The 21,946-nt window shown below is 39.2% G+C and overlaps 4 protein-coding genes across 5 annotated transcripts; 1 reads left to right on the top strand and 3 right to left on the bottom strand.

Moving 5' to 3' along the window:
* Positions 1-340: 340 nt before the first annotated feature.
* LOC145913675 (WASH complex subunit 1-like) lies at positions 341-2,206 on the bottom strand. The gene has a single exon (XM_083001415.1). It carries the CDS (start codon positions 2,184-2,186, stop codon positions 810-812), a length of 1,377 nt encoding a protein of 458 aa, XP_082857541.1. The 5' UTR covers positions 2,187-2,206; the 3' UTR covers positions 341-809.
* A 1,956-nt stretch (positions 2,207-4,162) lies between these two features.
* LOC145914555 (uncharacterized) lies at positions 4,163-8,206 on the bottom strand. The gene is made up of 10 exons (XM_083002377.1): positions 7,985-8,206; positions 7,585-7,722; positions 6,950-7,064; positions 6,563-6,804; positions 6,316-6,367; positions 5,387-5,509; positions 5,053-5,196; positions 4,825-4,920; positions 4,480-4,640; positions 4,163-4,264 (listed from the first exon to the last, which is right to left on the bottom strand). The coding sequence occupies exons 1-10, from the start codon at positions 8,204-8,206 to the stop codon at positions 4,163-4,165; spliced, it is 1,395 nt and encodes a 464-aa protein (XP_082858503.1).
* A 725-nt stretch (positions 8,207-8,931) lies between these two features.
* On the top strand, positions 8,932-15,379 carry LOC145914764 (anthrax toxin receptor 2-like). Of its 2 annotated transcripts, XM_083002603.1 has the most exons (14): positions 8,932-9,109; positions 9,249-9,407; positions 9,798-9,984; positions 10,116-10,226; positions 10,514-10,613; positions 10,793-10,891; positions 11,153-11,307; positions 11,644-11,742; positions 12,518-12,580; positions 13,230-13,313; positions 13,782-13,949; positions 14,009-14,089; positions 14,651-14,696; positions 14,770-15,379. In XM_083002603.1, the coding sequence occupies exons 1-14, from the start codon at positions 8,976-8,978 to the stop codon at positions 14,796-14,798; spliced, it is 1,515 nt and encodes a 504-aa protein (XP_082858729.1). In that variant the 5' UTR covers positions 8,932-8,975; the 3' UTR covers positions 14,799-15,379. The 2 variants fall into 2 exon arrangements, with proteins under 2 accessions (XP_082858729.1, XP_082858728.1); XM_083002602.1 differs by having other exon boundaries at positions 14,651-15,379.
* LOC145914765 (PDZ and LIM domain protein 7-like) lies at positions 15,371-21,586 on the bottom strand. The gene is made up of 9 exons (XM_083002604.1): positions 21,375-21,586; positions 19,932-20,083; positions 19,499-19,619; positions 19,051-19,152; positions 18,726-18,850; positions 18,240-18,426; positions 17,515-17,635; positions 16,835-16,950; positions 15,371-16,351 (listed from the first exon to the last, which is right to left on the bottom strand). Exons 1-9 carry the CDS (start codon positions 21,465-21,467, stop codon positions 16,259-16,261), a joined length of 1,110 nt encoding a protein of 369 aa, XP_082858730.1. The 5' UTR covers positions 21,468-21,586; the 3' UTR covers positions 15,371-16,258.
* Positions 21,587-21,946: the final 360 nt, after the last annotated feature.

Raw genomic sequence — 21,946 nt, 5'->3', positions numbered from 1 at the left:
TGCTTTATTCCTGTTATCAGCATGTTTATTTTTTCTGTCCACAAAACTTTACCGATTGGTAATTACCAGCTTGTATGTTTCCACATTTACTTTTGCCTCCTATTTCAAGTAGCTAAGATGCGTTTTTGATGGCCACAAAATAAAAGTTTCAGAATAACTTTACCTCCGCATCTTTTATTGTTTCCTTGCAGGACAGCTTTTATAGCACCTCGGATAAACATGGCATTTATGAATTTAAAGATTTTGCATTCTGCCATCATTTAAAATGCAGAAACCTACATCAAATTTGTTGCAAAATTTAACTCATTATTTAATCAAAAATACAAACATTAATAATGGTTTTGAATGAAATCATAAATGTATTGTATGAATGCTACAGACAAACAGCACCAATCAAACTGGCTTGACAAGGTTAAACAAAATTATGCTCTTTATGTGGAACCAAAATAATCAACTGAAGCATGGAATAATATATATGTGATACCTTTATAGTTGAGTTTACATGTATGGCATTGTTCTATGTTTAACCATGCAGAACATGACAACCTGTCCACACAACAAGCTTGTGCATTGCCACATACATAATTTCATTCTGTTTTTGGTTAAATATTGGTTATATTACCAAAATAAATATTAATTATCTGCAAAATCAGCCTAATGCTTATCATTCATTCGAACAATTTTGACACCATTTTGGTGCAAGATAATCATCACAGAGCATTTGCAAAAATCATAAAAACATATTGCACATAACTTAATCGCATACATATATCAAGAGCTTTCCGGCAACAGCAATCCCAAAGTAACAATTAGTTCCAGTCATCATCATCAGCATTGTTATTTTCATTGGAATTGGCTTTAGATGGTGGGGGTGGTATCAGTGCAGATATTTTGTCCATTGCTGACATACCACCACCACTAGAAGCTGTTGGTGTTGGCTGGGTTTCTGCAGCTACTTTAGCACCAGAAATTCCCTTTCTGCGCATTGCCAATTTGTTGAACAGGTCAGACATTAAGTCTCCACCTCCAGATGAACTAGTGGTAACATTTGCTTCTTCCTTAGCCTTTTTCTTCTCTTGTTTACGCTCCTTGCTACTTTTTAATTTAACTTTACCGCTGCCACCTGCAGCACGAATGGAGGCCATCAGATTGGCCCGACCACCACCTGATGCCTCAGCTGGCACATTTGCAGGCTTGGCTGCTGCAGAGCTGTCTTCATTTGGGGGTAGTGTTGGTGGTGGTGGTGGTGGTGGAATAGGTTCCGAAGGAGGGGGTGGAGGTGGAGGAACTGAAGGAGGAGGTGGTGGCGGAGGAGGAGGTGGGGGTTCTGGACCAGTTTCTACTGAAGGCAGACCATTTTCCAACGCTGGTGTTGGTAAATTCAGATTGCTAACATTGATTAAAGAAGGAGCTATTCCCTCGTTCAGCTCTGAGCTAAAGGCTAGATCAGCCACACCAGGTAAATCTGGAAGATCCATTGGCACATCAATTTCTGGTACATCTCCAAGGTCAGGAATATACTGATAGCTTTCTACAAGGTGTCTTTCCATCTCTTCACGATTAATGATTGACATAGGTGCCTCACCAATACCATTTTCTTCTTTGTCTTCTTCTGGAGAGCGAATTTTTGCAGAAGCACGAATTGGATCATAACCAGGATACTGTTTATAAACATTTTCAGAGGAGTTAAACAAAAGCAAAGAGCTCACAGACTTACAGTTTTTTGGAATACTACCAAGACCACTTTCATCTGTTGGAAACAACTTTTTTCCTTGTGGAACTTGGTAGAACTGCATTTTCTCCTTTACGTCTTGCTCATTGAACTGATTTACCTGAGATTTCACCCTTCTGTACTTTTGAGTTACTTTGCGAAGATTTGCTTCAAGGTCATTAAACACAGATTCATAGTTTTTAACTTCCGGTGGAGCAGGATATTTGGAGCTGGAAAACACTTGAATGGCACGATTGCTACCTTTTACTTGATCGATCTTACTTTGGGCAACGCCAATGCGCTTTTTTATCTCTTTCAGACTGTTTTGGTTTTCTTCTACTCGCTGATTGATCCTTTTGAAAATATCATCAGAAACTTTTTCCAAATATTCCAAGGCATCAGCATATTGCAGCACTGTTTCTTCACGACGCAAATCATGACTAATCAAGCTTGCATTATACTTGTCATGTGCCATGTTTAGGTAACGAATTATTACAAATCTGTTGATGTTATGAAAAGTTTTGCATTTTGAGGTATATGTTAAGTCTGGTTTATACTATTTAACAACTGTTTATATTTCAATTTGTTTTAATCTCAAGCAAACCCAAGATCACAAATTTGCGTGGAGGATTTTTTTCAGCAATCATTAATAATGTGAACAATATAAGTTATCAGAAGATTTTTCATATAGTGAGCTGCAGACATGGCCACTGTTCCAACCTAATAGGTCTCATCAGTGCAGCTATGGTGACACATATGACGATCTTGTCAGCTAAATAGCCAGCAAGTCTACCACTTTGTGGTGGTGTAAAAACTAGGTGTACCGTGTAACCTGCCGGAAACCAAGATTAAACTTTGCACACACTTGGTTCCAAGCTGTTCTTTTGGAAATGCAATCTTATACCACCCTACTATCGAATGGTTTTGGGATACTAAAGGAAAGTTGAATGATAATTAACCTTACCCCGCCAGCCATACATTTGTTTTTTCACAATTTTGATATCATTGGAAAGGTCAGCCTATGAACAAGAAGTGTAAAAAAACATGTCACTACCTCGTAAGATGGAAGAGTAACCAGCATGCAAAGTTTTGTTAACTGGCTATTTTTTTGTTAAATAACTTCTCTTTGGTAATTTAGGTGTCATGAAACACACTGGCCTTTGCAGTGTATTATATAACTATTAACGACATATAGCCTTTGCATTTAAGAATTAGCCCAAAAAGTTTAGATATTGCATTTCTAATAACTACACAAAATCATTTGCATTGCGTATTTATAGTTGTTCAAGTGTCATTTGTTTTTGTAAAAATTCCTAGATTTTTCATTGTGTTGTCAGCTGCCACCAAAAGGATAAACGACTACAGGATAAATAATTAACATTGCTGGCCATGACAAATATAAATAACATTGCTGTTATAACAAGAAACATAACTAACCTTTACCATGACAAATAAGCCAAAAAGTCCAAGCGAATTTTAATTTTAATCAGCTGACACCTGACATAGTGCAGTGTTTCCGAAAGAGTTTTATGATTAAGCATTTTGCTCCTGAAAATAGTGAAAATCTCGGTTACTTCAAACAACAATTAAAATTACGGAAAGTTAAAATAGTTACAATGTGGAATCACGAAACGCTACAATGGCATGAATTTTCTGTAATTTTTGAAAAATTAATGTTTTCAATGGGAATTACTTAATGCTGATCCAGTCGGGATTGGGAGTCTCACTATACATCCATAGAATATCCATAGAATGCTATGCTATATCTTATGATGGATGTGATCCACCAAAGTGATTTGAACATCACTTGGCAAACTGTGTGCTAAAATACACTAGGTATAACTAATGTAACATAACTGTTTGATAATAGTGCTGTCTTGCGCCTGATCCGGGTACCCGGACCAAATTTCAATTTCCGGCCGAATAATGCACTTAATTTTACCGGATAGTTGGGAAAGCATTTTTGTCGTAAAAACGGACAAACATTTCGCAAATTACTCGTTTTTCGGAATCTAGTCTGTGATACTCGCCGGCTTACGATTTTTCTGTTGTTTGTTATTGAGGTTTTTCGTAACGTGTTGTACCATATTATTAAATGCCCACGTTTATTTGTTCCACTCATGAAAGGCTAACCTTAACATAGCATTCTGTTTGGCAATCAAACATTTTTGCCTTAATACACGAATCGGTGTTAACAAACTGCCGGATCCAAATTATCCGGCCGGATTTGATTAATAACTATCCGGATCCGGCCGGGCCGGATAATTTGGAACTGGGAACATCACTACTCTTTGCAGACTGCCTCTAAAAAATCTCGAAAATACGATAATCAATTTATTGCATTTATAACGACAAAAACAGCGTATTTACAGCATCACACGTGAGACTTTCTGGACACCATCAAACTACATGGCTTCGAAAGGCAATATTGCAAACAAAACCGCAAAAACTCTACTCGTAATAATCGTTATCGTCTGGTTGTACTGTCAGTACCCTCTCGTAGTTCCAGTTGTTGCGACGTCTTTGGCGCATGTGTCGTACGTAGATTCCAATCTGAAAAAATATCTATCAGCAATGATCCAAGTACAGTCGTAATATCAAGATTTATATATTAAATATAAGCCATAACCAAATTCTTGGATTTATTACAGATTTCAGCGTCCGAAACAGAAACAGTAGCATTTACTAGAAACACCATCGCTGTTACGAAGTGCTGTATGTGACAGAATTTAAATTACTTGGTATGGGTATAGAATAGACGTTTATACCTTCTTCCGAGCTTTGTACAGGACACATATTGACAAAACGGCAATGGCACTTGAAAAGAGGAGAAGAATGCTTAACATAGGTAGTTCTTCACTATCATCGATCCTGGTAAGAGAATCGAGCCCTTCAGACAAAAACTGCTGCTGCAGTGCCGAGTTGTCGCCTGCATTTGTATTTCAGTAAAGGACATTTCACAGATTGCGGAAATATTTTTTATGACAAAACTTTCTAGTGGCGAAAATTATTTTTTATATAACGCATACATAGCCTACGTCCATACTAAACCATACTTGGCGGAAAATGTTAACAAAACCGATTTACATGCGATACTAGACAAAAAAAACTACCGGTAAGGCTGGAGTGGAGTTCGGCTAAAACTTCATCTGGAAGCTGAACGACCTCTTCCACAATTTCCATCTTTAAATCACCAGGATACTCGCTGACTGTCGAAGTTATATTTATTTTGAGCAAGAATGACAATCACATTTCGATACAGCAACATGGTTAAGTTTTTTGATGAAGCAGTTTAGCAAATAATTTTAGAATATTTTACTAGAAGACCACTACCATATTACCGTTTTCATCACCTTTGAGGTTGTCCTCAGTTAGCAGGGCATCGCCTATTGTCAATATCTCTTTAAAAAGTTCTGGGTGGTTTTCGAGGTTTTTAGAAAGTATAATTTGTCCATCGCTGTCACTGTCATCGTTGAGTTGTGCAACTATCAATCAAAACTTCTTTGTACGCACGGGGTTTACAAAAATAACACAATTAATTTCTTATATCCATAAGACAAATTATTACTTTGAAAAGGGTATTTTAACAGTCTGCAGCATAGTTATTACACTACAAGGCATTCCTTATCAATGTCACTATCTACAAATATAAACAAACGAAATATTCCATTGTACCATTTATGTCGTAATAATAATCCATTGTGTCCGATGGTTTGGGCTTTAAAAGCTTTGGGTTGGGACGAAAACCTGTGCTCACGTTCACATCTCGCATGGGGACATCGTCCATCAAGGGTAGATCTGTAGTATGGCCAAGCAATGAGTTTGTATAAACAGCGATGCATAGTTTTAGTGCGAAAAATTAACGGTTGCATGCAGTTCACTAATCATTTTGGCTCGTTAGCTTCTAAAAGGTTGCATATTAAACATTCAAGGCAATTTATGTGTTTTCTACCAAAAACGGAACAGATACCATGAGTTTAAACTTTCAAAGGCGACTTTACTTGTGTTAAATTTGGGCCATGACAAGTGCACTTATTGCCTTGCGACCATATTTGGGCAAAAAACACCCAAGGAAACCAAAACAGTACCTACAGTCCATCTGATTAAAAAAACAAGACACACGAGAATGACTCGAACATGTGACTCAAAAAAAAAACACTCAGCTAATTGTGTTCAAATGGCACCACCAGGCAATTGCAGTGTATTGCCTCAATCCAACTCTGGCCAATGGCAATGGCTTTAACCACTCAAGCGCAGCGCATATGTTTACACGACGTGTGTGAAGCAGTACCGAAGGTTTTTGATAAGCAACTTTCAGGTTGAGTTTGGTAAGGAGTGCCCAAGCGTTGAAAGCAGTGTATTGTCATATCGCTGCTATGGGTTTCGCAAGATTTAGTCTAAATGTAAAATGGAGATAACCCTTTTTTTTAAAACCATTACAATTCGTCTTTTGTTAGTTTCAAGTTTGCTGCCAGCGTTTAGTTAAGATTTAGTTCATGTACAGTTACAATATGATGGTAAATGCAAATATACTACCTGTGGCTGTTCCTAGGGTTATGGTATAGCTTTGTAAGAAAATTCAAGGGGTCTTAATGCAAACTTACCGGTATCTAAGTCACTTGAGCTATCAATGTCCGCTGTTGATTGGTCGTCAACCTGTGCAGAGTAGAGTCTGGTTTTAAGTTTGCCTTGGGTGTTCCGGTTGGCTATTAATATTTTGAGATTGGCACAGGAAGATTGACACAACTAAATGTAACTTCAACGTGAACTTTATATTGGGGTGTTGTGTTATCTATAAAGATGTCCAGCAAAGACGACACACAGTCGAGACACAGTAGATTGCTACTTAACCTGTTCAGTGTCTTCATCAGACACGATTGAATCCTCGCTGTTTGTGATATCTTCCGCTTCGGCACTCTCATCGTCCGGTTGCGACTCGTAGTCAGACTGACGACCACGGGAATCCTGTATGTAGTTGTAGTTGAATAGGAAACCGAAGCAGATTGGATGGGCATTGGGTAGCCCACACACGCTCGGACAGGTGGCGGGGGAAAAGAGCAGATTGTAGGAAGGCTCGAACCAGATGTTTTCCCCTGTGAAAGTACCGAAAAAACGGTAAAGTTTGTGAGCTCGCCACAGGGGAATGGGAAGTAATGAGCATCCCAGCTTGATATGCGAACAGTCATGATTTTAATGAAATACATTAATCGAGTACAAAGAGTCGCAGTAAAAAGTAACGCATACCTTTGGGATGCGGAAATAATGTGGCGTCGCTTTGTTTCAGGGTGGCCAATGTGTCACAAATCTCGTCGTTGCCAATCGTTGCTTGCATTTCGGTCAGGCTTTTCATGAACTGACATTATGATAAGGAAATAAAGTTAGAACAGGACTCTTATGTTGTATTCTGCATTGTGTGGCCTGTAACGTTTGCTATATTTGGTGTTTGGAGTTGTGTATAGCGATGTCCAGTGTTGCAAAGTGTAGTATACTATGGTTTTGCTTCATGGTTTGTGTTTAGTTAGTACTTAGTGTATATATTACAAAATATACGTGAATGTGCGATAATGGAACGTTGCAACAAAATGGTTATTTTGTGCAAAATGTTACATATAGTGGTAATATGTACAAGGGATGATTGCCCTTACAATATTCTTAAAAACACTATCGGATATTACAGCATATGGTTACAACAGAGAGACTCAAAAGCTTTAGAAGTTCGTATTGTTTTCGCAAAGTGCAGACTGTTTGGTTAAATTGTATCTTGCGGCTGCGGGCCAACATAACGTAATTCAGCGACAAGCCCGTTCTCCCTGGCACACATATGTTCCGTTCACAAAAACGGAAGTAATGCGAGCTTGTCGTTGCCAACTCACTTGTACTTCTTCGTCGCTTGCGCCATCCAGTCTACAGAGCGACTTGGAAATATTGAAAAATGATCGACAAATTCCGGCGTAGAAGGAAGCCGCGTCATAGCTGACGTCACACGCGTCCCGAAAAATCATGTAAAAATCCTGCGATTGACAAGGTCAAGGTTTCACACGGGCCAAGCGAATATAATGGGGCGCAGATCGCCCCCAAAGGACAGATTTCAAGGACGTCTATTTAGTAAAAGACAGCAGTACAACTTATAGTTCCTTGAAAATATATTTGATATTTTATTGGAAATATTAGGCGTGGTTTTTAAACAGCGTTTACCATTTTCGACCTAATGTAGCCGAAAACGAAACTATCAGCTCATCAATAATTTCATACAAAATGCCATCAAAATTTTACCTCTGGTGGGTAGGCGCACTTTTTGCTTTCCCAGTAATTTAGAGCGTCGTCGGCGATTGATTTTGCTTTAGGTTCTTCATATTCTTGTTTGTGGAACAAATTGTAGCCTGACTGTGGACGTCTGTAAACGTTGCCGAAATTCTGGCAGTTTGCAGGCGAAATTATCAAAAGCGAACTTAACAGGCCAAGGTACAGAATGTAAGTTACAGGCGTAAGCCCCATGATTTGCTGGAGTTATAATCTGTAAAGTTTTTGTTTTAATTAAACAAATACGTAAAATTATTTTAAGGAAATACATGCAAATGTAATTGTAACGCAACTAAAAAAGTTCTCTTTCTCTAAAACTATTTTTACAATCTTTGTTTCTTCTTTCTTTTATGACTGAAAATCGTTTCAAACGATGCCATTTGTTTGATTTAACAACTTGCAGTTGAGCATTAGCTTTACTTCTTGGTCACAGGACTACCAAAATTCTGTATTTGATAAACGAAGTTACCAAACGTGTTTAAATACGCGACGGTTGCAAATCTTTCCCAGCATAACGTGCTTTTTATGTATGCGCGAAACGTTACGAGTCAAAACAAACATCGCATATTGGTACTTCTGAGCTGGTTGCCCCATTTAAGTGCTGGATTTATTGATTTTTCTGGGGCACGAAGTATTCAAGGGGTGCTCATGGGTGATTACATGTATCTTTTGAAAATCCGTTGTCGTCATCATTACGCCAATGGTAACTGACGCAAACTTGGGAATGAAGTGACATGTCACATGACAAACAGACATGGCAATACTGACGTGTTTGTTACTAGCTGAACTGTTATTGGTTGGTTACATGTGTTGAATACATATAACGTTTTTCCCCAAAAGTACATATTCTGCGAATGTTTAATGTCATTGCACTGACTGCTTAACTAAATTCAAGGCATTCAATGTCCTTTTACAGGATTGTTGTTTAGTACAATAGCCACATTCTTTGGTATAAGCTGTAACAATGAGAATTGTTGTGAATTCGTTTGTCATTGTTTGCCTGGCGTGTTCTTGCGGAGCCACTGAAACTGCATCGAATATCTTGCAGAATGTTTCAAGCTGTAATGGAGCCTTTGACGTCTATTTTGTCCTGGACATGTAAGTAGATTTCGTTAGTGTGTATTTTTGACGTCAAAGTATAAAAATGCCACATGAAACATAAAATGATCTGTTTGTTAGTCCGTTTTTGCCTGCTAAGGCAACTAAATTGACATCACTTTTTATTGTACATTTCAAGGTCATCCAGTCTTTTACGGGGGAGAAGAAATCATTTTCAGGAGGAAACTGTGTCTTTCGTAAAACATTTGACCGACAAATTTACGAGTCCACTTCTTCGTCTGTCTTTCATTACTTTCAACAACTTTGCGCATGTTGTAATGCGTCTCACCAATGACAGGTTTGCTATAATTAAGTCAAGCAGCTTGTGTCAAATATTTTGGTATTTACTGGTATCGCGGCAAAAAAGCAATTTCAGATTTTATGATATCATTATTTTCATTTAACTCAAAACATGCAGAAATAAGTCGTTTCGGCACTTGGTTGATATTTATGTGCAATTGCATTGTCAGCCCAACTTTGGTTTAAAATACCGCCCGATGAAGCACAAAGCTACTAAACCCTATAACGGCCAAATAGTATTTTTTTTCATTTGAATTGATAGCACGCTCGGCTTCAACCTGGCTACACCATTATATCCTTGCTAATACGCATGTACTGCTGTATAACTGCAACAATTTTGCCCAAACCTTGTAAAACAAAATCTTCGAGAGTTGTTCAAACTTTGCAGGAAAGTTGTCAATGAAAAGTTGGAGGTGCTGCGGTCTTCAGTGCCAGACGGTTCAACCAAACTGCATCTGGGTATTATAGAAGTTAACAAACAAATTAAGACTTTGGGACAAAAGCGTGCGAGCGTGATAATAATCCTCACCGATGGTGTGCTGGAATACACGACCAAAGCGCGGTCGGTTGAAGAAGTGAGTAAATTTCTGGGCAGACAAGAAATTCGCTGCTTTTGCTGATAACCACTTTGTTATGTTCACTGCCTTACTTATAATAATACAGCAGAATTTTAACTGGAAAAACGTGCTGTTTCTCCGAAATTTAGGCCGAAATTGCCCGCCAGAATGGAGCAATGGTTTTAGCTGTCGGTGTTGGAAGTTTTGACATGAAGCAGTTGACGGAAGTGGCTGGGGGCCAAGCCCAATATATCTTCAGGGTATAATATTTTAATGATTAAAATCCAGTATTTATTGTGAAATTTCTTGTAAACTCTTAACAAAAAGTATAATCTCTAGCAATAAGTAAAATAAATGTATTGACGTTTTACCGAAACTTTTTGGCGTAGAACATCAATTGATTTTTTTTTGAGTACGTAAAGCAAAAAAAAATTGAGTACGAATAGCAAAGCTTGTTTGATTTACTTTTCTTAGTTGGTTACAAAATCATGCAGGCGAGAGAGTTATGTGCTACAGGCATTTTCAAAGTTTCCAACTTTTTGTTTAGGCGGCAAGTTTTGGCAGTCTCAACAAAATCGTGGAAAATGTGATCGCCGGATCCTGCGTGGAAATAGATACTGCGTTTCCAAAGGCTGTCTGTGCTAATTGTAAGAAAACATATGCATATGTATATACTAAGGGTTTATTGTATTGTACACTTTTCCCCATCGGGAGCTGGATTTTTCAAATCTCGCTACGACTGCTAAAAAAGTGGTTTAATTCAGCTTAATTGCGATTCTGGTAAACCTAACGATAGTACTGTGTACAAACAGTCCGTTTTTGGCAGCAAGCTTTGAACTGAAACTCGCTGGAAGAGGCTTTAACAAAACTGGCGACCCGACAAAGGTTCTGTGCAATTACTGGTTCAATGAAACTACCAGCTTTTGTAAGTATTGTTTGTCATGTTACTTATGTTGAACCTATCAGCTATATTACATGTATAATAAATTCATTGTGTAATATGGTGCATTGTTACGGAACATTCGGGAACAACTCGCGCTATCATTATTAAGTTGTTTAGGAAAGAGTCTAAATGATTGTAAAGTCACAAGGTTTACAATTGATACATACATTATTTCGCCTATGCTCCCTATCATTAATTTAAATGAAAATTTTCTCAGCGAAAATGCAATTTTCTGTTGTACAGTGGTCCGCCCAACGTACTTCAGTCGGAACCACCTAACTTGCCCCTCCCCGGAGAACGTCATGTTGGACAAGGGTGACACGGTTGTCCTTCAAGTGACCTTGAACGCGGGCGTGAGTTTCATTTCCAGCAACGTGACTATTACGGCAGGCTCATGCGTAAGTGCTACTCGAATGTTTCCGAGATACAAGCTTTCTGCTGTGAATCATAGAAAAGTCTTGGCTTATCAGCACCTGGCTTGTGCCAATGGTTTTTGTAGGCCAACACAAAGTCGCCCAAATTTGTGCAAATTTGGTTCCAGTTCCCCTATTTGGCCTTTGTTCAATCTCTCGAGTCACATTGTGATGATTTCGTGTTTACGGTCCAATGCCGTTTGGCAAACGCGGCAACGAAAACTTATACTGTAATAATAGTAGTTACAACATGTTATGTCGCTACAAGTTGTAATTTTATGGACAGAAATCACATGTAAATAATTTTTTGCAATTTTCTAGGGTCATTCGTTGGGAGCCGTCTGGGCAACTCTCATTATGTTGGCAATTTTGCTTTTGCTTGCCTTGTGGTGGTTCTGGAAAGCGCTCTGTTGTGTTGTGGTAAGTAACAGTGTTTTGTGTATTTAGGTGACGCTTGTACAAACAAATTATCTCACATTACGCTGTAACATATACCAAGTACTTGGCACATAAGAAAAACTTGTATAAAATATGTTTAAGGGCAAAAGTTCAACAAAATTCTCCCACGTGGGAGTCTGTCATCCTTGGAAGGGTGACATTTACAGTTGTTGTACAAATTTCGGATATTTACGCTACTTTGCGGTTACAAAGCGTCAAAATTTAAGTGAAATGCTTTTTTCTTGGCTTGCATTCGGCCTGGTACCTGACCGTTGACGTAGGAAAACCTAATGTGCATTTCCTGTATTGCTTCGCTGGCCCCTACTGTGACTCCGTCCCAAGAAAGCGAGTGTTTCAACAGCTGCTTACTTTCTTTAGGATGTCATTTTATTTCTGTATCGCCGTTTTCACGTGGGCCCGAATGCCTTTGTAGCTAATCGACCTTTTGCAAGGGCATGTTTTGAAGGCAGTGTTCGGTCCAATTGGGAAACCTGAACAGTGAAAGCGCTGCAGCTAAACTCGTTCTTCTTTATATATAACCTTTTCCTATTTTATACATGCACACTGTTCTTTTACCGATTTATTCTTAACAATGCAATACTAAAATGAAGAATTATTAGTGTGTATCTTTTAACCACAATTTTTTTTTGTTTACTTGCCTTACAATTGAGTTACTTTTTGTTGTTTAGGACCATACTTCTTCAATTACTTTTTTCCAATTAGAAAGTGTTCCACCATGAGCTATATTTTTTTGCAGGTTGTTGCCGAAAAACCAACTAAAAAGACCCGCCCCCCACCTCCTCCCCCACCACTACCTGCGGTGAGTCACAGTCTGTTTACATCTCCTCCACAGGCCCTTGTTCCAACCAAGACCCATGCACGGCAGTAGTAAATGAAGCTGTCGTTTGTCTTTGCGCGTGACGTTATAGCGCTGTTAGTGCCAGGAGCCGCTCTGTCGAAATCCCCATTGGTGTCGCATGTTTGTGAGCAATGAACTTGTTCACGTGATGTTTTGACCTGAATCGCGCGAAATAGGACTTCGCTTCGTCCGCGTATGGCTTGGCACAATTGCTTCGGTGTATTGATCGTACAAAACTCTGATTTCCGGATCAACTCCTGCGCTGTCGCGGATTAGCGATACTCGGACTTTGGAATGTTGGCGAGATTTTATCTCACTCGCAATGCGAATACTTTCGCTTGTATTGAATTCACTGACCTGAGTGATGATGAAAGTTTATTGCCGTGGTTTGAAAGCACAAAAGATCGTGTACTGGATTTTTTGGATAAAGTTTGGCACAGCAGTAAAAAGTATCATGGATTTTGTCTTACAAAAATGTGGCACAATGTTAAATTCAGTCTTTGTAAGTTTCAAAAAGTTTAATTAAAATGAATATTTCCCAATTTTTGTTCGCAAGTAGTGTTTAAAATTTGACACAATACCGTAATATAACTTTTGGGCACAATTTTAGCCGGTGACGACGATACAGCAATGGCCGACGGTAGATGCATCTTTTTACGGAGGCCGAGGTGCTGGAGGAATGCATCCACTCAAGGTATTACGTCAGATCGTATTGAAACCAAACGAATGCGCACACAGGTTTCAAAGTATTTTGAATAGTTTTTTTAATTTTGACAACTGACTTTCGTTTTGTGTACGGTGATCGGTGGGATGCGAATGTTTGCTTAAAATGAAATTAGATTAAACCTAAGTTTATAAAGAATCCGTCAGAAGTATAAAAACAGCTTTCAGGTATGAATAGTGCTTCTAACATACCGTCACGACAAAATTTGTGTGACCTTTTTAGAGATTACACAAGCTGGCAAAAATGGAGTTGTTTGATCTAAAATGCCTAAAATTAAGGACGACACTTGGAAAATATTTTCCAACATTCTAAGTTAAAACCAATCCGCATTTTTAAACCATCAGAAGCCCTGTGTTGTGCACATTTTGCCTTTACCATGTGTTGTGCACATTATACCATTACCACCTACATTTATATCTTCTCGTCTTGCCGAAACAGGTGCAGTGGGGTGAGAAGGGGTGCACCGAGGGTGCGATGCATTTGGCGAGGACGAAAGATGCTAAGGAGGTCGGATTCCTGGAGCGTGAAGTTCTTGTTGATTACGTGGATGAGGAAGAAGTGGAAAAACCGAAACCAAACACCACAACCTGCTGCGGGAGAATGAGGGTACGGATTGTTTGCAGCATAATAAATTGGCTACACTTGTTCACTCGCTATTTTTGCAGGCAATACTGACGGGTTGGTTTGCACCCTTGGTTTCCTTGTACAGAAGAATGGACGTCAGACGCCCTGATCGAAACGAAGTTGTAAGTTTTGGATAGGCCACATTTTGAAGTGTTTAACCCCTATGTGTAGTTATGTACATGTCTTTACATAAGCACTTTTCTGGCGTGTTCACATTGGTGTTTTGCGCCATTAATCACACCTATAACGTCACGAGGCGAACCTCGCAAAAGCATGTGTTTTAAAAATAATTTAATAGGAGTTTAGTCACACACGACTGATACACCATATCATTTTATCACTGCTTCAGTATTTAGTGCACTTCTAGATACAGACTGATTTTTAAACACAATATTGTCACGTTATTTTTCGCACCTGATAAGCAAGTAGTATAGCTCGTGATGTTAAAATTATTTTGAAAAAACAGTCTTTTACAAGAAGCACACAACAAACTGTAGTAGTCATGAAGCCAAAGACTGATACGTCATGGGCCTACTGCAGAATTTGATTAACTTTATGCAAGCTGCAACGTTAAATAATTAAACTGGAAAGTGTGACCCTCGGCTGTAGGTATATGAACGCACTTTATGTTAAACGGCGCACAGTCCATGCAAGCTAACAACCCAAGTTTTTTACTTGCTCAGGGGAAGTGCATTCTCTTCAAACGTGGCTCGGACATCAACAGCAACGGTAAACGCGAAAGTCTTACTGGTGGCTACCTCGACACGAGAAAGTGACATTTAGTAATTTTTCTTCAACGCAGAACTTTACCCATCAGCTGCAACACGCTGAGCCTTCGGGTCACTTGCAAATAAGCTGCACTTCCGCACGCTTCGGTGCGCACGATTACGATGGCTGTTCGAGTGTAGTTTGTTTCGGCGCAAGGTGCAACATGTGGAAGCAGCACAAATGTTGCAACTTTTATTTTCAGGATAATTGTTTTATATATTTTCAGTATTACGTCAATGTATAAAGCGGGTTTACTGTAAATCGTGTATTTTTTTGTTGTGTGTTATCTTTTTTATGCTTGTTAGCGTTTGTATTACTGTTATAAAGGCGTTGTGGTAACCACACTTGCCAGCACCGTCCTTGAAAGTCAGGTAAGCAAATGTTGAGGTTTTGATTTTGTAGTTTCGTTTTACTTGCGATTTTTTTCACGCCGTTTCTTCGGATATCACCTATTGTGACGAACATGTATATATTTTGTTTGCTTTGTAGTTCGTACAAGTAGCAAATCATTCTTTGTCACCGTCGGTTATGTTTACCACTGATCGACACTCCACTCGCAAAATAAAATAAAAACTGAAATCAACGTAAAGCTGCGGCGAAATTATCCTCACACAGATTCGCAATAAATATTTTTTGTTTGGGGACATTTAATCAATATTTTTTTATTGATTCGACGCGGATACAGGCAAAAACGCAACAAAACACAACATGTTATACAAGCAGATATATATGCGTAAGTTAGTCGTTTGAGTACATTCGTCTATCGTTCTTATATCACAATGATTAAAAAGGGCACTATACAGCATTCACCAAATCAGTTTTGTTATAATTTTGCCGTCAGATGATCAATGGAAAGTGCGAAAACCCACTGTTGTTTTAGGAATAATCCAACACAGCTGGCACCATGCATGCAACTTTTTTAATCCTTGTGTTACATTTACAAAACCATTAAAGCATCTCCTAATTAAATCGGGCGTGTTAAGATGCTGGTATAAAATGACATAAGCCGGTTAAAGGTAACTTTGCAGCAAAGAGAGCGAGAAGATGGACACGATCGTGCAGCTGATAGCAATAAAAACATACATTCATGTACAACTTTAAACACATGCAGAATACAATGGCAAGTGCTCGCCTAGGGGGCAACAAAATCAGTCAAAAGTGACGTCATGATCCTAAAAACAGTGCGGTCATTACGACAATATTCATCATCAATGTTACATAAGGTTTTTATGATTACAAGAAGGGATCAAATTAAAAAGTATTGTTTAAGGCTTCAAGGACGAGGGAAGGTCAATTGGCTACCAAGGATCAAAAGGGGTGTTAAATTAAAACCTTTTAATTGTGTACGCAGTTATATTGATAATGTAGGTAACTGTTGTTGTTTTTGTTTTTCACTAAATTTTGCCGTAGCAAATCCCCCGTTTCTGTTCGGTAAACGTCATTTCGTTTTTCTTCCAAAAACTTTTCTAAATTCGTCTTGCAAGCAACTTGCTCAGTCAAAAGTACTTATTGCCAGCAGCATCTTAAGCTGGCAGCCTGGCGTTTTTGTGATTGCTGCACACTGGTTTGTCGTTGACGGCGTAGAATCCGGCGTTTTTCAGGTCGCAGTGACAAACCTAAAAACAGCACGCGTCAATGACATGACATCCTCCCGCTGATATATTTCTATGTGTCATCTGCTATGTGTTGCCACTTAATTATAAAACACCATTTGGTTTCGGCCTCTTTCCAAAACACCATTTGGTTTCGGTCAACTGCTACCCTAATTTTTCAAAAATTCTGTATGCAATAATTAACTCAAAAAAGCTTTCAGGAAATACTGTTTTAGGTGAGTACAACAACGTTGGTGAATCATTCTTGTAGAAAGTAATTGCAATATTTCTCTATGTGAAAAATGCCATAAACTAGGGTTTCAAAAACATAAATTATAAAAATGTGTGATAGATTGGCATTGTCAAAATATAAAATTTGTGTCACGGAACCAAAATAGTTTAGAAAATAGCACGAAGTTTAACACTTATACCGCTGAATTACAGTTTCAATAAATATTGCTGTACTACAGATTATATGTGTAAATATATACGGGCCGGGTATCTTACCGCACAAGTAAAGCAAGTTTCGTGCCATTGAGCTTTGATTGCTTCCACATAGTGGTCACCAGCATCTATCGGGTAGCCACAACCTTTGCACATGGTACTGAAAAGTCGGTTGTAATCTGTAGAGAGAATGAAGCTTAGTGGTGCGATTTTGGCCAATGAACAGCATGTGGAATATAATAGAGTTTACCAGGGTATAGTTTACTACACGACCAACAGTAAGGCTACACCTTCAGAAGACAAACGTTGTCAAAACTATAATGTAACATGTCACGCAATCTTTGCAATGCCCTGGGCGATGTACGGATGTCAAAATAGGCACGACTACGTAATACCCCTTTTTGCATGCAAGGCTGCGGCTTGTCTGTGAAAACGCTTGTTTGGGATTTTCCTGTCGACCACATGTTTATGAGGTAAACATGCACAATTGGTTCAGGTGGTTACACTCTTGGTGAGGGAACAATATTAGAAAAAAATTAAAAAGATGGCCTTGCGATCACTATATACTTTTTTATCACTAGTCCATTCTTTACTGTTGTTGTTTTTCAGACGTTTTTAAAATCATTTGTTGTGTTTAGTGTAAGAAACTGAAGATGCTTATGGGACGAAATATATATTCCTGATCAAAAGCCAGGCTGATCCTGTAGTAAAAGGCTACTGCTTTGAAGAAAAAATGTACATACCGTTCACGCAGTAGGGTTTGTCATTCTCCATGTGGAAGACGCCGTCTCGGAAAGGCTGCTGACAAGCTGTGCATACGAAGCAAGTCACGTGCCAAGCTTGGTTCAAGGCGTGCATCACTTCCTGTAACCATGGAAACGGTGCTTGGTTACTATGGTATCGCACCGGTGTACGAATGTGACAGGAAACTTGCGAGAATTAAGTAGGAACTGAAGAAGTCCATATAGCTAAGCAATGCGAACTAAACTTGTGATGCTTTTCCGCGTTGTTATTTTTTTAAATTCAACCTCAAAGGCGAGTAGCTAAAAAAAAAAAAACTACACGAGGCGAATCATGGTATTCGACAGCCCAGGAAAATACATTAATTTAATGAAAAGTATGACTGCGGTTTTGGGTAATAGCCAAAGATAAACTATACCCGGATTACTGATACGGCGCAACAAAGCATAGCATTGTGCAGGTTACAAGCATAAATTTTACCAAAATCGATGACATAGTTTTGCCTGCCGGCGCTTGAATGAAAACTACTGGCCGACCAACAAACTACAGTTGGAAGTACACCATGGCAACAATAGCATTTTGCTAGGTATTTGAATACCTAGTCGCTAAAGAAGTCCGAGTCCAAATTAACTAAAAATAAGAGTCTAACAAACCACAGCGCACCGGCGTTTGTGAAACTGTTTTAAAGCTGAGTACAATGTTGGCCGAAAACAATAAAGCAACTTACTCCGACAATTTTCTTGTTGCATTTGGAACAAGATTGGGCGAAATACCGTTCGTAGCATCCTGAACAGTAACGTCCGCCCTTTTCTTCGATGAAACCGCAGTCTTTGAGTGTTCGTCTACAATTCGGAGACGAGCAAACGAACTCCTCCGGATGCCAATTTTTTCCTTGCGCTGTGAGGTACGGACCTCTGGCGTGGAAAGATAAACCGCTTATTTATTGTTGAATACTTTGTTTCTTGTTTAGCCTAATGTTGGGAATATAATCAGAGTAATGGTAAAGTATGATATTAAAAACCCAAGGGATGTTTGCGTACGAATATAAAGTTTAGTATTCAGCATTCAACGTTTTTTTGGAAAACCAACGAAAGCACTTATACTAAACAATATAGTTTCTTGGGTGACGTGTCCATTATTCTTCATACCAAAAGTATTTAAAGTTGCGAGGTATCAGAAAACGAGGGTAACACATACGGAAACCTATAAAGACCTGATTTGCTCTTTGCATCCTTCGCAGTAGAGCTCTTGTGTTCCATTTCCCGATGTATTTGAAACTGGAACTGTCACACTTCGCGGCGGCGGAGGTAAGTCACCAGCGGACATTATTTCATTTGCCTACATACAGAAAATGTTGTCAGTCAAAAACGCAAAAAAATATTTGAACTAGGTTAAAATCGGACCGTTTTAACCACGACAAGATAATAATGTAGGGCATTATCTTTCTGATAACTAATTAGTCATTTTACTCTTTCGTGTCTTTAAAGAGGCGGAGTATTTTATTCGCTGGCCATGCTATTGGTATAGTTGGTAAGGACCTGTCTTAGCGTAGCAGCTGGTGGGGGTGGGGGAAGAAAATCGTCACTTCTATCCTGGGCAGCAGGTTTCGATTGTGACTGAGGTTGCCATGTGTTTTGTTTCTGCAACAACAAAACACAACTGAAAATGGAGGACATCAGTACAACTACATTACAACTACGAACTTGTTGTAAATATGTCACGACAGATAGAAACACTCCGTCAAACCTAGTTGCAAGATTCAGTACCCCACTTCCCGTTTCAAACACGTATATTTGCTAATGGGTTTACTGCTTAGCACTTCGCAAACATAGGAGAAACATACAGAGCTATAAACTGAGCCATCTCTTTTGAACCCAACCCATGCTATATTTGCCTAACGGAGCAAAACGAAAGCTCCAGCGGCGTCAGTACACAAGCTTGTCTGACCGACAGCTTGCTGCTAACTTGCTGTTGTCAGTCGTTTACCGAGGAAACGTTTACTGAGGAGGTGTAGTTCGGCTTGCTAGAAGGCGCCGCTGTTTGGTAGGAGGATTGCGATGGTTTCGGCGAGACGGGTGCGGCATTGCTGCTTCGCTGAGAATTGTTGCTGCAAAATGCATTGAATACAGTCACAATGGCGTTTGGCCTTGAAGAATAAAGTAACTTTGCCATAATTTCAATACTGTCTGCACAGCACGGTTTGAGAAATTTATAGTAAATATTGACTTGAATTGGCTGTACACTCAGCAAACAACAAAATCATCTTGTTTAACGAAATTTACCAGGCAATGTCTGCCTTGGAGAAAATGTTATAATCCAGTACTGTTAACATATTAACAATCGCGCCTGTAATTTTCAAATCAATTTGGGGTAAATTATAAGTTGCAGTCAAACAAAATGACAGTCAATCAATACTGACCTATCGATTTTCAAGGACAACGTGTTTGTTGATGATTTGACTTGGTTCTGTGCATTCAAGTGCGTCAAAACGCTCGCGTCCTTGCCGTTAATCTCATGTATGACGTCACCAGGTTTGAGACCTGCCTTGTCGGCTTTGCCCCCCGGGGTCACCTGAGATCAAAGACAAACAATATGTTAATTAGAAGTCAGCATGAGGTTCATGTTTTGCAAAGTGAAAGTCAATTGAACAGAAGATGATAAATCGTTGGTAATACGCAAACAGATCACGTAGTGTTTAACTGCGCGGCTTTGCAAGGCCCATTGATAGTATTCAAGTGATCTGTCTAAATTCTAAAGCAACGAATTTGAAAACTTTTTAAAGCCAGCAGTCTGACGTTACTATCCGGAATGTAATAAATTCATACCGCACTCAATGGGCAAGCGCAGGAAATGCCTTTCCGGCTATACAGAAAGTCTTCTTTTTGCAGGAAGGCAAATATACACTGTTAAATTTCAACCTAGTTTAGACCTATCAAGGCGCCTAAGCAATGACAAATTATGGAAATCAAGATGCCGTAATTAAGAGTTATGTTGTAATAACACGACCTCTATTGCGCTCTACGATCTGATGACCCGCTTTCTATTTTACCGAAGGCCGTTGTTCCACGCACTCAGTAAAATAACGAGGTTAAGATGGTTTCAGAACCACAGGCGCCGACAGGCCATATAAGGTCATGCATTCAGTCAAGCGAGGCATGTAAAAAGAACGGCTATTGTGTCGTCATAATACGGTCTCCACTAGAGCGACGCAAAATCGCTGAAGCTTGTCGCAATGAGCAGCAATCAATTAATGCTGGATGACTTACCAGCGCATTTTTTACTACACTTGGGTAATTGTTACATTTGCCACGTCTGGAATTTGCCGAATATGAGTTGTCGGCTCCAATCGATTAGGTACGTAAGTTTCATTTCCAACCTTGCGCTTCGCTTTTTCCTTATTTGTATGTGTATTAACAAGGCTGTGGGTATGGTAAAATTATGCTTATGTGTAGGCGGTTTTGGATCTACCACGCATTTAGAAGCCTGCGATGACGTACAGCTGTAAACAACGCAATTTATATGTCAGTTAGCATTTCTGCTGATGACAAACAGTTAAATTGTTGATATTTCCCTAACGTACCCAGGCCTTTTTAGGTTACTTAAAGTTGTACATCCAGCATATAAATTTATAAGTTTGAAATTTTGTTGCGCGCATATTGTGAACAATAGGCTACCATTTGGATATAATGATACTTCCAGTTTGACATAAAACCAGTGACTGGTCAATCCAAATTTGCTAAACTAAAAAATTCAACTACAACTACGTCCTTGTACGTCAACTTCATAGTTTCTTTGCAAATCTTGCAACAACAAACAAGAAAATCCAGCAAACATTTTTGCAGGTAAACTGCATTATACATACCTTGGAGATGGCAAGATTAGCGTGAAAGTCACTTCCACCAACCAACCGAAATCCCCATGGACTTCCACCTATCAGGGTCACCACTTGCGGCATGTTGATGATCAAAGGCAGTTGCTGTTAACACTGTTACCGCTGATACCAAGTCTGTGTAGTCCTTGTGCTTCGGTTCAGGCAACTGAACAGCTAAATGCTTGAAACTAGAAACGCTGTGTAACACTGGAAGTAGAAGACACATACATTCAAAGTACTATTTTTCATTGTAGTGGTCTTGTATTAATAGAATTACCCAATAAAACCTGTTATATCTTTCTTTCTTCACTAATTTGTTGGCTAATAATAGTGTTTGCATGCTGCGCCACTGCAAGCTAGGGCTTCCTGTCAAAACAAATGATATCACAGCCATAAGTTCAGCAGTGCCAGCAGTCACGACCTTTCCGCCCGACTCAAAACGAACTGCGCGGCAGGTCCACGCCTAGCGTCGAACAACATGCTCCTGTTTGCTCAAGCAAAGTGGAAAGAAGGTAAATGCGCAGGGCTCGAAATGATTCGCTTACAATCGCTGACAAGAAAAG

Source organism: Ascidia mentula, chromosome 9, assembly GCF_947561715.1.
Source record: "Ascidia mentula chromosome 9, kaAscMent1.1, whole genome shotgun sequence".
Lineage (NCBI taxonomy): Eukaryota > Metazoa > Chordata > Ascidiacea > Phlebobranchia > Ascidiidae > Ascidia > Ascidia mentula.
Note: the sequence above shows the minus strand (reverse complement) of the source record. Positions and strands in the feature narration are given on the sequence as shown.